General features: G+C 37.3%; 1 protein-coding gene across 5 annotated transcripts in view; it reads right to left on the bottom strand.

Annotated features, from left to right (window-relative positions):
* The window catches only part of LOC132296524 (putative ion channel POLLUX-like 2), a 69,144-nt gene that overhangs the window by 12,121 nt on the left and 41,426 nt on the right, over nt 1–15,597 (bottom strand). For all 5 annotated transcript variants that reach the window (XM_059794727.1, XM_059794716.1, XM_059794721.1 and 2 more), the window contains 6 exons: nt 13,606–13,690; nt 13,368–13,515; nt 7,699–7,775; nt 7,527–7,607; nt 5,640–5,822; nt 5,433–5,546 (listed from right to left, as the gene is read on the bottom strand). In XM_059794727.1, coding sequence (XP_059650710.1) covers nt 5,433–5,546; nt 5,640–5,822; nt 7,527–7,607; nt 7,699–7,775; nt 13,368–13,515; nt 13,606–13,690 — 688 coding nt within the window. The remainder of the gene's footprint in view (nt 1–5,432; nt 5,547–5,639; nt 5,823–7,526; nt 7,608–7,698; nt 7,776–13,367; nt 13,516–13,605; nt 13,691–15,597) is intronic.

The following is a 15,597-nucleotide window of genomic DNA, read 5'->3' as shown; positions in this document are numbered from 1 at the left end:
CAGAAGAGAAGAAGAATTTAGAAGAGAAGAAGCATTCAGAGGGAGAAGAAATCACAGATAATCTCAAATTCACTATTAATAATAATCATAAAAAGTTGACTTTCACAATGTCTAAACCAACATATAAATAGGCATCGAAGAAAAACCCTAATCAACCTATTACTATAAATAAAACCCTAACTTGCTGAAATATCCCATAATAATAATAAATAAACAAAAATCCCTAATTTTATCTTTCTTTCCACGTCTCCAATAGTAGGTGTGGGCCATGTGGCTTTCAAGCTCTCGGGCCAGGCCTGGTTCTCCATCATTCTCTCCCGGTTGAGGAGAACTCTTCTCCGGAGAGTAAATGAAAATGTATATCTTCAAAAAGTAAGAGTCAATAAAATATAGTTGTTTTGCTACAATCCATGTAAAATCTGAAGCTAGAAGGTAATTGTGGACATCCCAAATACGATCAATCCAATCCATATACTGCAGCTGAGACGATGGAAGTGCCGGTGCCGACTCTGAGAAAGATGGAATGCTGCCTGTAGGAACACATGCTAACAAAATAGGAGGTTCAAAGGTGCCTCAGTTAGGTAACAGATACTCCACATCAAAAATTAAACTAGTACTCATATCCAAAAACCAGTCAAAGAAATACGCATTAGTCCTAATTTTTGAAAGATGTGGCAAAGTCCATCAATTTTGGCATGTTTCATCTTCATTAAAGAGTTTTTATGACAAGGTTGTGGTAGTGCACAAATTATAGCATAATCTTCTTCATTAAAGTCATGATTCCCATGATGAGCATATGCAATGAGTTTGTAATTCTTTTTACTTAAGACAATTTCTTGTCGCATATCGGCATGAAAATCATGAACAAGCTGAATAAAGGAATCAAGAAACTCAAGTGAATACATACATGGAGGCGAAGGATTATAATCAATGGACTGGCATGGTAAAGAATGGTAGATAATCTCAAAAGAACAACTTCCAGTACTTTGATTATTCAAACTTGTATAAACATATTCCATGATAGGTAAAAACAAGTTCCAAGTGTCTAGACACATGCTAGTAATAAAACTAACCAACTTTCCTAGACCTTGATTCACAACCTCAATTTTTCTATCATTCAAAGGACAAGATGCAAAAAGAAACTTCAAATTTGTTCCTAAGAATATCCAAAGTGTCTTCCAAAAATTACTGTTGTACTTGACATCCTTGTTTGACATAATGGCAGTGAATGACTCGTGAAGTTTACCAATCTCTTCAATGCAATCTTGAGTGATCTCATTTTGTGCAAATTTATCATCTGTTTCATTCAGTTCAACATCTTCCCTAGGATGTGTATGGTTATTTAGGACATCAAATGAATATGATCTTGGGGCTAAGGCAATGGTGTGTTGCTCAACATTCACGAGTGGCAATTTAGTTGGAGGTTCCTCAATTGTCCCATTTTTAATTTCATTAACACATTTAGGTGGTGGAGAATCCAACACCTCCTCATATGTGACATGGGGAACATCATTAGTCACTTTTTCTTCTTTTGCCAACACTGGAGAGATGTGACTATATTCAAAATTCTCTTTTTCAGATTCATCTTGACAAACATAAGCGACTATCTCAGCAAAATTTTCTCCTAACTTAAGAATTGTAGAGCTTTTGACAAGAGGGCCATGGATTGTAGAGCTTTTGAAAGACAAGACTTAAAAATTGTACCACAATTGTTCAAAACTTTTTCTCCTAACTTGTAAGATTCAGGTAAAATAGTTTGATTTTTCTTTCTAACACTAGCTAGAAGAGGACGAAGTAGCTCTACTGAGATATGGTCGCTTTCCTCCAATACAAGAGTCATAATTTGTTCCATATATCTAAAGATATTGTCCAAATGATGATCCCTTATTTCCTTTAAAAAGTACCAAAACATCTGAACAATTAACTCTTCACATTCCAAATCTAGCATTATCAAACATGACTTGACGTTTGCAAATGTGTTGAGAATTTTGACCCTTTTACCATACGATGGTCTAGATGTATCAGATAGATTTTCAAAAGATGATACAATCACCTGGAATATTTCTACCATTTGATCATCATTATAGGGAAAATCTGGGGCTGTAATCCTTGTTAACTCACTAAGGCATGAGGCTACTGCAACTCTAATATCACCATTTGAATGCTTTAAAAATTCTTTAGCAATTAAAGCTTTCATTATTGGGGAGAGTGCAACTTGCATTGAAGCACATGGGTCCTGGCGTACTTTGCAAAGCTAGTGGTCTGTTTTGTTAAGCAACCAAAGGAGCTCACTGATTGAGGATGGAGGTTGAAAAAGCCTATTTCCAATTTTCAGAAGTTGCTCCAAATTTATTTTCATTGTTGTTTTTGCTTCCCTTTCATTTTCACACCAGTTAATTCTATTTCCGTGTGATGGGAAGCTTGGTTTGGACTCAACAATCTTAACCTTGCTTGGCTTAGAACAAAGCCATTGGGGACATAAAACGATGCTCTCCTCTGACATTGTTAAGAGGATTAGGTCAATGGACAAAGTTAAAGAAGGTTGCTGATGGCCATGGTGGAAAGGTATGACATACGAATGGTTGAGGACAATGCCAACATAGAACTCAAATTGAATTAAGTAAACTAAATTATAAACTAGAACAATGCACAACTAAGAAATCTGAATGCAAATGAAATTAATTATGCTAGAAGTCATGCACTGGTTTAGGTGTAAAAATAAAGTGGAAACAAGGAAAAGATTTTTTTTTTTTAAATTAAATGTGCAACTGAGGCAATTTAAAGGGGTTCAAAATTTAAATGGTTCAATTAGGACCTTTTGCATTTTTTAAACTAATCAAATGGATAAAAGTACTAATAACATTTTTTTTTTTTTATAGTCGAAGTACATGAACCTTTTCTGCAGTAGAATATAGATCCCAATTGAATGCTCCTGAGTGTTGAAGATTACCCCAAAATAGCCGCTCGAATTTTTTATTTTATTTTTTGTGTCAGTCTACTACTGAACAGGCTGAACTATTCTGTTGTGGCTCTGAAATTTAGTCTAATCTTTTGAACTGGGCTAAGCTTGGGCCTGAAAACTCAATCTGCAACTTCCTTAAATGGGCTGGATCTGACTATTTTAAATTTGAGTTTGGTCAAATCTGGTTTATAAGGAAACAAAATATATCCTTTCCAAACCCAAATATAAACTTTCCAAACGAGACGGGATAAGCCAAAGTTGACTTTCCAAAATCAGCAGCGCTAAAATTTTGGTGACAATAAGGAATGCAAAGATTGCAATAACCCAAAGTTGACTTTCCAAAAATCAGTCGCGCAGATTGCAATAATCCAAAGTTGATTTTCCAGAATGAAGAAGAGGATACTGAAATTTCGGTGAACAATTGCAAAGATCTGGGCACACGTTGACAAATCAGTGTGAACGAATATCTAGGAAGATGACAACTAGGGTTTGCGTGGTTTTGGTGACGGTGAAGCAGCGGTGAGTGATGACGAAGGCTGGGGTATTTTGTTTGTGGCATGAACAGTGTGGAACTTGATCCTTTGCACTGAATAAATTCAATAAACTAAGAATCTTTCGCTCTGATACCAATTGACGTAGCAGCGGGTAGGGGCGATTCGAAATCAAAATTCAAGTAGAATAAGAAAGAGATTGAGAGAGAAAGGGAATAAGAATAGAGGAAAAGAAATCAGAAGAGAAGAAGAATTTAGAAGAGAAGAAGAATTCAAAGGGAGAAGAAATCACAGATAATCTCAAATTCAATATCAATAATAATCATAAAAAGCTGACTTTCACAATGTCTAAACCAACATATAAATAAGCATCGAAGAAAAACCGTAATCAACCTATTACCATAAATAAAACCCTAAATTGCTGAAATATCCCATAATAATAATAAATAAACAAAAATCTCTAATTTTATCTTTCTTTCCCATGTCTCCAATAGTAGGCATGGGCCATGTGGTTTTCAAGCTCTCAGGCCAGGCCCGGTTCTCCATCAAGTATGCATCCTCAAGAGTAGGGAATGAAGATAAGCCCAATAAATGAACACGAGCATATTCAAACTCGTCGTTCAACCCAACAAGAAACTGAAACACTTGATTCTTCTCCACAATCCCTGCACATAAAACTGCATCATCTAGATCCTTCCAAAAGTGGAGGGAATCATAATATGACATCTCCTCCCAAATAGCACGAAGCTTGGTGATGTAACCTAAAACTGTCAAGTCACCCTGAGAAATCTTGGTGATATCTCGCCCCAACTTGAAAATTCGTACATTATTCTGCCTTTGAGAATAAGTGCATTGAACTGAATCCCAAATCTGTTTAGCAGTCTTCATAAACATAGAACCAATAGTTATATTTGGTTGCATCGAATTGACTAGCCAAGACATAACCATAGCGTTATTTGCAAACCACTGTGGATATGCCTTCTCTGTCTCAGCTGGCTCTTTCTCAGAACCAGTAATATAGCCAATCTTGCCTTTGCCACCAATGAACATTTTGGCAGACTGTGCCCAAATCAAATAGTTGGAACCATTCAACTTCACTGTGGTGATTTGAAGTCCTGGATTTTCTGATGAGTTGGTGGGAATGGCACCACCACCCACAGAACTTGAGCCAAGAGAATTAACAGTCAAGACCCTGAATCTGCCATAATCTGTCACACGACAATAAACTTTTTTTTTTTTTTACCCAAGCCCTTCCAAGTGTTGGAGACCAACTATCCCAATTTACTCAACCCTAGAAGAGTAAAAAAGAAATTGTAAAACTTAAAAATATCTGTTTTCGATCACAAAACAATAACACAGAAAAACATGTGTAGGCAACGTCACACGATATCACAAACAGCCTAAGGTAGCTGTCGCACAAGTAGCAAGGCTGATGAAAGGTGTGGAAAGGTGTTGGCTTTGATACCAAGTAGAAATGTAAAAAGAAGAGAAAGGAGAAAATTGCGTAAAGACTTGAATGAGATAAATTACTCATTCACATCTCTAGTATTTATAGATAAAAAGAGCATATACTCATATTAAAAGAAAGGAAACTAAATCAAATCTAAATCAAATTACAACCTATTCTAAAGCATATTCTATGGCATATTCTATAGCATACTCAAATCTCTGCTATTATGGTAAGTCATTCCATAAATCGTGGCTATCATATATGCTAACATATGCATAGTCAAATCTTTGCTATTATGGTAAGTCATTCCATAAATTGTGGTATCATATATGCTAACACATTATATATGTAATTTGATGATATGAGTATTACATGCTTACTATTTGTTTGACAAATGCTCAAGTGACAAGTTATGCTAAAAAAATGGATTTTTATGCTGTCTTAAAATATCTCATGAGGAGAGATTGGTAAGTGTTAAATATCTCATGGATTTTTTATGATGTTGTATTAAAAAAAATTTAGAACATACCAATACACTGCCAGGTCCAAGATAATTATCATATTCTTCAATCATTTCGACAACATTCGGGCGCCACCCAAGCATTAATATGCGTTCTTTTGGTCCTTGACTCCAGTCTGATGCCTACATTTAAGAATCAAATAATAAACCAGACCGACATCCAAGTCTTTCAAACAATATCAACAAATTAGCAATTGTTTCTGAGTAAAGTTATACCTTTGAACCTGGTTTTGTGGGTCGTTTTACTATATTTCTAAGCCGTGTTTTTATAATTTCCAGGGCATGATTAGGAGATTCACTGTTTAGGAGATTATGAAATGTATTCTCTTCTTCCCTGACAACGTTTGAATATGCAAGCTGTGGTTTTCTCTTCCCATGAACAGGTGAAATAAACAACACCTGTACAAGTAAAATAGTACACAATAAGAAAGCAAGAAGACCAATTGATGAGGAAACATAAAACTGAAGAATTTAGATAAGAAGAAAATATCAATAATCTCTTGGTGAGCAAACATATCTTTCCTTGCACACTTCCAACCACTGAATTAACTTATTGGTCTTGCCAGTTTAAAAGCATGAAACATAATGCGACGACCAGATATTATTAATATAATTTTCTTTCCTAAGAAAATTAAATTAACCAAACAAAAAGATACGGGACCAGAAGAGGACATACCCTCTTTTACTACAAACAAAGGCAAAAACACCCATTTCCAGAAACCTGCTAATAAGAAGGAAAATGGTAGAAACACAACAATAAAACACCATTTATATAACCAACTGAACCCTAATCTGGTGAGTGCATATAGTGTTCTTAATTTACCTGTTACAACAAATACCATGAACCAAGAACAAATCAAGAATCACGACAAAAAAGTAAACACGCCACACCTAAAGAATATAAAGATTTATGTGGTTCGGCAAAGCCTACATTCACGGTGAGATCAAGTGAAAGATTTTATAATGCGAAAAACTGGAGATTACAAGTTTTAGCCCCCAAACCCTAGATCTCTCTCACACACTCTTTCCTGCGATTTTCAGTGTTCTCTTGTTACACACTCCAAATTGGCAAACCCTAAAACGCCCTTATATACTAGGCTATAAGAGAGTTCTAAATGGGGTCCATGACCCGCAAGAGAAAACACGGGGGTTGAAATGTGACCAAGGCCGAAACAAAATGCAGGCCACAACATTACATTGCCTTTATACTCTTGGCTTCGAAGATTACCATTCTGCCCTTGGTTGCCACTTTATTTCCAATATGCCCGACAAACTTGGCACAAACTAAGTTTTGAAGTTCTAGCTAAAACTAAAAGTAAAATCAGAGACTCTAGTTTTTATCACAAAATATGCCAACCTAAATCCTATTAAACCAACACAGTCATTCAAAAGAGATACACTCAACCTGAACTTCAAAAAGGCAAACCTGAGTTGCTTTTATATGAGTAGTGTACTCTGCAGAATGAATTGATAGAACTGAAACATATAAAAGTTTCTACATCTTTGATTAAATCAGGCAGTTCATGGTTGAACCATTGAACTGATTCCTTTAAATTGATGTGCTGAGGGAGACTGGGTACAGACCAAAGATTTGGAATTATTTGCCAAAGTGAATATCCTTAGCCTTGAACTCACATCCTCATGTTTGGCAGTCCAAATTTTACACTAAGCCATAGCTGCTTCATGCTTTAAGTCTGAACTGCTAAAATCATGTAACTCACACTTCTTATGATAACACATTTTTAGATACCATTTTCAAAGCAATGTAGATTGAATATTGTCTAAATACCTTTTATGCAAACACATATTATTTAAAGTATTATTTATTCAGTTGCATCATATTAGTAGTCTTCACAGGAAGTAATTATATGTCTTACTGTTTGGTAAATTATTTTCCTTTTACTGTTTTATATTTTCCTTTTCCCAACAACTTTGTGTTCTTTCTGCATAGAAAACTGTCAAAAGTAGATGAATCATCAGAATTTCAAAGAGTGTAATGGCTTAAATGCAAGACAAATGGTTAGTGACGATGTGTTTTATTGTATTTATGATAAAAGGATATCTTGCAAATCAATATTCAGTAAATCCATGCTCTATACATACTTTGTCAGTTTGCTCTAGCACATCATCATCATTTGGGTGGAAGTATATCTTTCCTTTTCGATAAAGTCCACAAACAACTGCCTGAAAAAAATATTCATACATAAAGAAAGAATTTAAAACCAGCAAACTACAGGGGACACCAGTAATAAATACGTTTAGAAGATAGCTTTACCTCTTGAAATCCACGTCTTAATTCCCTATATTTTGTTCCTGCTAGATTAGGAAAGCTGCATAGATTAAATACATTTTCTGCATCATAAAACCAGGATATCATCAATATTGAGGTAGTATTACTCAAGGTAACATGCTTCACAATATCATAATTGAATCACAGGATGGGGTGGGAAAACATGACATCATAAAAGGTGTTCCAACAGCTAAAGACCCAAACCCACCACAGACCTTCGCATCTAAGTACTGAGACTAACGTGCTTTTATACTGTATGACAGGAATACAGACAGAGGTTTGGTTCCTGATAAATACAACGCACAGAATGCCTATGACCTCCAAATAGCTGAAATGATTTCGAAATGAGAGTATTCATACCAAGTAACTACATCCAACGTGGATACAGGATGTTCTAATACGGTAAAAATTGCAAATATTGGAAATGATTGATTTTCGGTATAATGGACCTCTGTTAAGGAATCATTTTTCTCTTAGAGCTCTAAGGTCCATTACTTTATCTAGAGATTCTAATTTTAGCTCTTTGATAGTCAATGGGGAATGGAATCTTGACTGCTTCTCTTCTGCAGATCTGCTTCCTCTTAAGCAGTTTCTGTTTCACACTCTCATTTCTTCTGCTCAAGAAAAAATTATATGGAAGAAAGGTTTGCTTAATTTTAAGAAGGTCGGGACTCCTGTCGAACTCATTATTCTCGTGTTTCTTGGGCTTCTCTTTGCTGGAATGCAGGTAAGCCAAGGATTTCTGTAGGCTGTTGCATCAATATTCTTCATAAGCAACCAACTTTTGTTAATCTACAGAAAAGAGGATGGAGTTTACCTTCTGTATATACTAATTGCTTGAAAGCTTCAGATGATAGAGATCATTTTTTCTGTGGAATGTGATTTTTTTTTTATAAGTAACAATGAATTAAAAAAGGCGTTCAAAAGGGGAACGCGTTCCCTAAACATTAGAGGAACCGGGGTCTTAGGCCCCAAAGAATCCAAGAAAGTAATTCAATCATCAGAAGAGGAACAAAAACTCCTCTTCACATAACTAAAGACAGAACAAATAATAACAAGTTTTAGAGTCGCCGTAGACGACTCTTTCGCTTCAAACATTCTACTATTTCTCTCCTTCCAAATGCACCACCAAACGCAATGTGGGACAGTTCTCCAATAATCACGAACACCCCTACTCACACGACATCCTTTCCAGGCATGAATCAATTCCTCAGACGAATGTGGCATTGCCCAACACATGCCAAACAATCCAAGAATAAGATTCCAACAATCGTGCGCCATAGGGTAATGCATTAGGAAATGATTAACTGACTCACTATCTTGCTTGCATAGGTAACACCAATTAACAATACAATTTCCCCTCTTCCTCAAATTATCAATCGTCAATATCTTACCCCAAACAGCAGTCCACACAAAGAATGCCACCCTAGTAGGAGCCATAGAGCGTCAAATGGTCTTCCATGGGAAGTCAGAGCTGACAAAATTAGACAGACATAAGAACAAAGATCTTACTTCAAAGCGACCGTGAGAAGAGGGAATCCATGTCAAATTGTCATAACCCCTGCCAATTCCTTCCTGCCGATACAATTGGTCCAGAAAAAAACTCACCTCGTCCAACTCCTAATCCTGAAATGAACGTCGAAAATGCACATTCCACGTAATCCCACTATTATCAAGCCAATAACAGTCAGCTACGTAGGCATGTTTATCAATTGCAATACTGTATAATCTGGGAAATGTACGGAATAATGGCTGATCCCCGCACCAAAGATCTTCCCAAAAATGAACGCAACTACCATCACGAACTTTGAATCTGATATGAGAGGAGAAGGCATCCCATCCCTTCCGAATGGATTTCCATGCCCCAACTCCTCCCGCAATAGAAACCGGACGTGTAGTCCAACCACCAACGTCTTCCCCATACCGACAAGAGACTAACCTTCACTAAGGACGATGTCTTTCCTTCCTGTATCTCCACAACCATTTACTCAGGAGAGCTTGATTGAAAGGAATCAATCATCTAATACCAAGACCACCCAACTTCTTAGGCATGCAGACTTGCTCCCATCTGACAAGGTGATACTTGAACTCTTCTCCCCTTCTGCCCCAAAGGAAATCCCTTTGAATTTTTTCAATCCTATCAGCAATGGAGCATGGAATTTGGAACATAGATAGAAAATATGTGGGGAGACTTCATAAAGTGCTCTTGATAAGAGTTACTTTGCCCCCCTTTAGACAAATATTGCTTCTTCCATCTTGCCAACCTCTTCGCATACCTGTCAATCACAGAATCCCAACTCCTCACTATCCTGGAAGAGACCCATAGGGGCAGACTCAAATAAGGAATAGGAAAAGAACTCACCCTACACCCAAGGACTGCAGCTAAAGAAGAGATATCCTGAACATTCCCAACCGGGGCAAGCACACTCTTAGCCACGTTTACCTTTACCCGGAAACCGCCTGAAAACAAGCCAAGATGCACCTCAAATATCTAAGTTGAGACACATTTGCATCACAGAAAACCAGGGTGTCATCTGCAAATAGCAAATGGGAAATCTCCACCTGATGGTCTATATCTCTTCCCACCCTGAATCCCTTAATGATACCAAGATCCTCTGCCCTGCGCATAAGTCTGCTTAAGCCCTCCATAACAATAAGAAAGAAAGATGACAATGGATCACCTTGTCTTGTACCCTGAGTGCACCCAATAAAACCAACGGGAGAACCATTCACAAGAATTGAAAACTTGATAGACGAAAGACATGTCTCAATCCATTTCCTCCATCTACCCTTCTTTGTAGCAAATAGAGAGAAAATTCCAGTTTAAATGATCATTAGCTTTCTCAATATCAAGTTTGCAAAGAACTCCAGGAACACCACTGCACAATCTTGAATCCACACATTCGCCTGCAATAAGAACTGAATCAAGAATTTGCCGTCCTCCAACAAAAGCATTCTGGGAATCTGAGATAATCCCATCCATAACTTTTTTCATCCTTTGAGCAAGCACCTTAGCTATAAGTTTGTAAATACAACCCACTAAGCTAATAGGACAGAAATACTTAATGTCACAAGCGCTTCCCTTCTTAGGGATGAGGGCAATGAATGATGCATTAAGCGACTTCTCAAAGACACCAGTAGAATGAAATTCCTGAAACCCATCACCTCATTTCTCACTACCGCCCAACTTTCCATCAGAAAATGCATAGTAAACCCATCAGGCCCCGGAGCTTTGTCCCATTACAACTTGATAAGCCTTTAGAACTTCTTCTTCAGTAAAAGGAAGCTCTAGCTCATCTCTCTCCAACTCAGAAATAGCCTCAAAAGGGAGTCCATCAAGTTTGGGTCTCCAACCTAATGGTTCTGTGTAAAGCTTCTGATAAAAAGAAATGATCCCATTACGCACCTCTTCCTCCCTCCACAGCTCCACACCTTCCACTCGTATACGTCCTATGTGATTTCTCCTTCTATAAGCATTAGCTAGTCTGTGAAAAAAATTTGTGTTACGATCTCCCTCTTTCAACTAAAGAGCCCGGGATTTTTGTCGCCACGAAATCTCCTCCATGCTAACAATCTCAGCAAGAACTGCCTGACAGAAAACTCTCCTACTACAAAGAGACTCCACATCCCCACCCACCTCCTCAAGACGATCAATCTCAGAAATTCAGCAAGGACTCTATTCTTCCTCCATTCAAGATTCCCAAAAACATCCTTATTCCACTGCTTAAGATCGAATTTGAGAGCTCTTAACTTCTGTGTTAATATGAAGCTGGGCGCACCTGTGACTATTGCTCCCTCCCACCAAAATCGAATTTTCCCTTGGAAGTCCTCCGCTCTTAACCACATATTCTCAAATCGGAACAGGATTCTTCAAGAACACAAACCCCCACTATCCAAAACCAAAGGAACATGATCAAAGGTAACCCTTGCTAATACCGCCTGAACAACATCCGAGAATTTTTCTTCCCACTCCCTAGAGATCAAAAATCTGCCCAGTCTTGAGAGAGTAATTGGATCCCTGCCACTTGACCAAGTATAGGCTGCACCTTCCATTGGTAGATCAATGAGAAGATGCTCATCAATGAAGTCGGAAAACTGATCCATATCTAAGGACCTCCTTCCCCCTGCAGACCTCTCTGACGGGGACCTGACAGAATTGCAGTCCCCACCCAAACACCAAGGGAGAGACCACAATCTTTGAACATGGCTTAGCTCCTCCCAGAAAATAGGTCTCTCATTATCAACAACCGGTCCATGGACCCCATAAAAGACCCATTTGAAATTATCCTCTTCCATCTTAAACTCACAGGAAACAGAAAATCTCCCCATCCACACATCCACTCTAGACAACCATCTGCTATCCCACATAACTAAAATTCCACCCAAATAGCCTGTAGCATCCAAGGCCTCCCATTCCACAAACCTTCCTCCCCACAAACTTCTAACCACCCTATCAGAAATGGATGCCATCTTGGTTTCTTGCAAACAAACAACCTGGGCCCCCCATTTCCTTAAAGCTACCTTCACCACCCTCCTCTTATTCGGGTCATTGAGACCTTTGTGGATTGTGATTTGGCTATTGGTGTTTGGACTTGGTTCCAGAATATGTTGCATTGGACTTGGCCTGAATTTTCTAATGCCCGAAGTAAGTTTCATCAATTAGTGGATTGGTTCGTAGCTCATTTCAGAAATTCAAAACTGTCCAAGATGTTGTTTGCTGGCATCCTTTGGGGCATTTGGGGAGAGAAATTCAAGGCTTCACACTGGAAATGATTCCTCTTCTCAAGCTATTGCCTCCTCCATTTGGTTCTCAGTCCTTGATGTTGCCGGCCTTAGAACTGAAGATGTGATTTCTTAGATTGATTTTTAGGCTTTTTCATGTGTATTGGAAATAGATGTTTTCATACTCCATTTTTCTCTGTTTTTTTTCTAGAGGGTATAACCTCTGTTCTTATGTGCTCTAATGCTTTATGCTTCTAACAAATATCCCATTTATGAGGAAAAAAAAAAAGTTACAATAACCAGAAAAATAAATGAAAATGGTCAGAAACTGCAGCAATATCCACAAGCAAAAGGATGCTTGTATGACTAAGGTAAATAGAGAAAACTCCATAGAATGAAGTTTCTGTTTACATGTCACAAAGTGGAAAAGACCACATATAAGTTTGAAAACTTCAATGAAACATGGATGTAGGAAGTAAAAGCTAGGATATTAATTATCAACATATGTCAAAAACAAAAACATAAAACCTGCAAGATATATTGTTCCAAGATTACCAGCTCCCCCAGCAATAGTTTTTCATATTCATCAAAAGGACCAAATCGAAAGGGGAAAAGATAGGGAAAATAGACCAGGAAAATTAATAAAGAAAGAGCATGCCTGATACAAAAACAATACTGACTGAACAGGAATAAAAGGAAAAATAAAAAGAATATTTGAGCAGATTAGAAATCCTGAAAGAAATAAATTTATGTATAGCGGTCAAGATAAGAAAATTAAGAAAGAGAATTAAAATGATTAGTTTCAAGTTACTATTTTTAAAGTTATCTGACAAGATGATGAATGGAATAGATTCATAAATGATTATTTTTGCCACACTTCTATTCTGAGCAATACATATATTCATAATTTCTAAAGAGAATTTGTACATTACTTCGATAATTAAGCAAGTGTCTATAAATTTTTATGAGCCCCTTTTGCCGCGAGCACTGAACAAATAATTTTGATGCAACATTTTCCACAGGCTCTACTTTCAATCCTGATATTGACTTTAAAAGTGCACACGTGTTACAGTTTGAAACCTGCATGCAATCAAGAGACACATTCAGCTTGAGTCTACACATTCTAAATTTTGCAACACAAAAGTTAAAAAAGGAGTCCAAGAAAATTACCTCAACGATGGTGGGCACAGATGCCATTTTTGGAAGAGGCTGCAGAGCAAGTACACAGAGAAATGCATCTGTATCAACCTCATACCTGATAAACTGAGATATTAATATTAATGAACTTTAATGATGTAATTGTAAATTAAGAATTCTAAATAGCACAAAGTGTTATTCCATGTCATGATGGGGGCTGCATAGGCTGATAAAAGCCAATGCATAAAAATTGAGCATCTAATAGGTGCTTCCATAGTGTTCTAAGACCACCATGTATATGTCATTGCATCAAATTGCATATTTTTGGCCTTCCCCTTATCCTTTCAGCTCCTTCAAACCAATCCATCCCTCTCCCCCTTTGCATAGTAGCAGCTCATCTCACACCATCCCAGCCCTCTTATCTTATCACCAGTTGGTGCTATACCAACAAATTAATCCTTACCTTCTCATCCCTCCACACAGTAATCTTGACATCCTCTTTTGAGGTATACCCCTTTTGTGTATATGTTATTTCTTTACCACTGCCACTTTATACCTTAAAACACCTAGATTTTACAAATGGGAGCGCTGAGATAGACGAGCAACCCAAAAATAAAGATAATGATACAGCAGTATGGACACGGATTGATGGTCTGGAAATGTTAGAAACAATAATGAAAATTCCAAAACGATGAGAGGAAAGTAGATGACTGAAAAAAGACGTGGGAGTAATAGTGAAGACTTGAAGAATCAACCATGATATAAGATATGCACATAATAGATTGAAATAACTGCATCAAGATTCATGCAGCCAACCCAAAATAGTTAAGATAAGGAATAAATTATGATGATGATGAGGTTGTATCTTAAACCTTTGATGATGTCATAAAACCATTAGGCATTCAACAAAGTAAGATATGTTCAGATATATAAAACTTTCAGAAGTTATTATTGACCATTATTTCCACTGAAATTCTTGTAAAGACTGGGCCTTTTTTTTTTCGTGATTTTGTCGGTGAGATTTTGACTCTAGTGTGTCCGGGTTTGATTACAAAGGAGCAAATTTTAAAGAAGTTGGGGGTTAAGTTGCGATTTTGGGAAACTTGGAAAGTATAAAAGAAGGCTTGGGAGAAGGAAGACCATTCATATGGTCTTCTCTTTCTCTCTCTATATCTATATGTGTATAAACCCATTTGACCTCCACATTCTCTCTAGAATTTGAGTGCCTTGGGAGTGAGATTTGAGTAAAGTTCAAGAAGGAAAGTTCGTTCTTCTCCCCCCCTCCCCCTTCTCCTCCTCTACGTTTCTATGGTTTAAAGTTTCAATTCAAAGCATTTGGCATTTTGGGTGGCTTTGGGCTTGAATTTGGAGGAAGCCATAGAAGGGAGAAGTTTTCTCCTTACTCTCCTCTACATTTCCATGCGTTCAAAGGGCGATTTGGAGCACTTTGGTTTCAGTGGGATTTCTAGGGTTTGACCCTTTGAGGTAGGGATGTGTTAATCCTTTTACTCCATGGTTCTTGAGTTGTGTTTTTGAGTTAATTTGAGTGTTAAGCATGCTTTAGAGATGCTAGAAGGATATAAGATGCTATGTGTATGCTATTATTGAATTGAAAGGATTTCACATAAAATTGATATTGCTATTGTGATGCTAGGTACGTGAGACAATGTTGTGCATCTTTAATGTGGATTTGTTGGTGTAGAGTATCAATATATATGTGGATTGACAATTTGAGTACCGTGTGTTTGTAATAATGTCCAAGTGATGTTTTTCAATTCAAAAGTGGGTTTAATGATGCAAAATAGGGAACTTGCATGCATTGGATATACGACATGGAAATAGTGCATGTTTGAATGTAGAACCCATTGTTTGGATGCACATGCTATATGCTATAGAAGTGTTACTTGTGAATACATGGTATCTTGTGGATTTGGAATATGATTCCTTTATGTGTGAGGTGTGGAATTGAGATACAATTGCAACTTGGATGATTTCAGTTTGGATGGGTGCTTGCATTTTGATTGT

This window comes from Cornus florida, unplaced genomic scaffold, assembly GCF_030987335.1.
Source record: "Cornus florida cultivar Cherokee Brave unplaced genomic scaffold, ASM3098733v1 CherokeeBrave_3.0.0_Hap2_Chr01, whole genome shotgun sequence".
Classification (NCBI taxonomy): domain Eukaryota; kingdom Viridiplantae; phylum Streptophyta; class Magnoliopsida; order Cornales; family Cornaceae; genus Cornus; species Cornus florida.
This window is presented reverse-complemented; position numbering and strand designations above follow the sequence as displayed.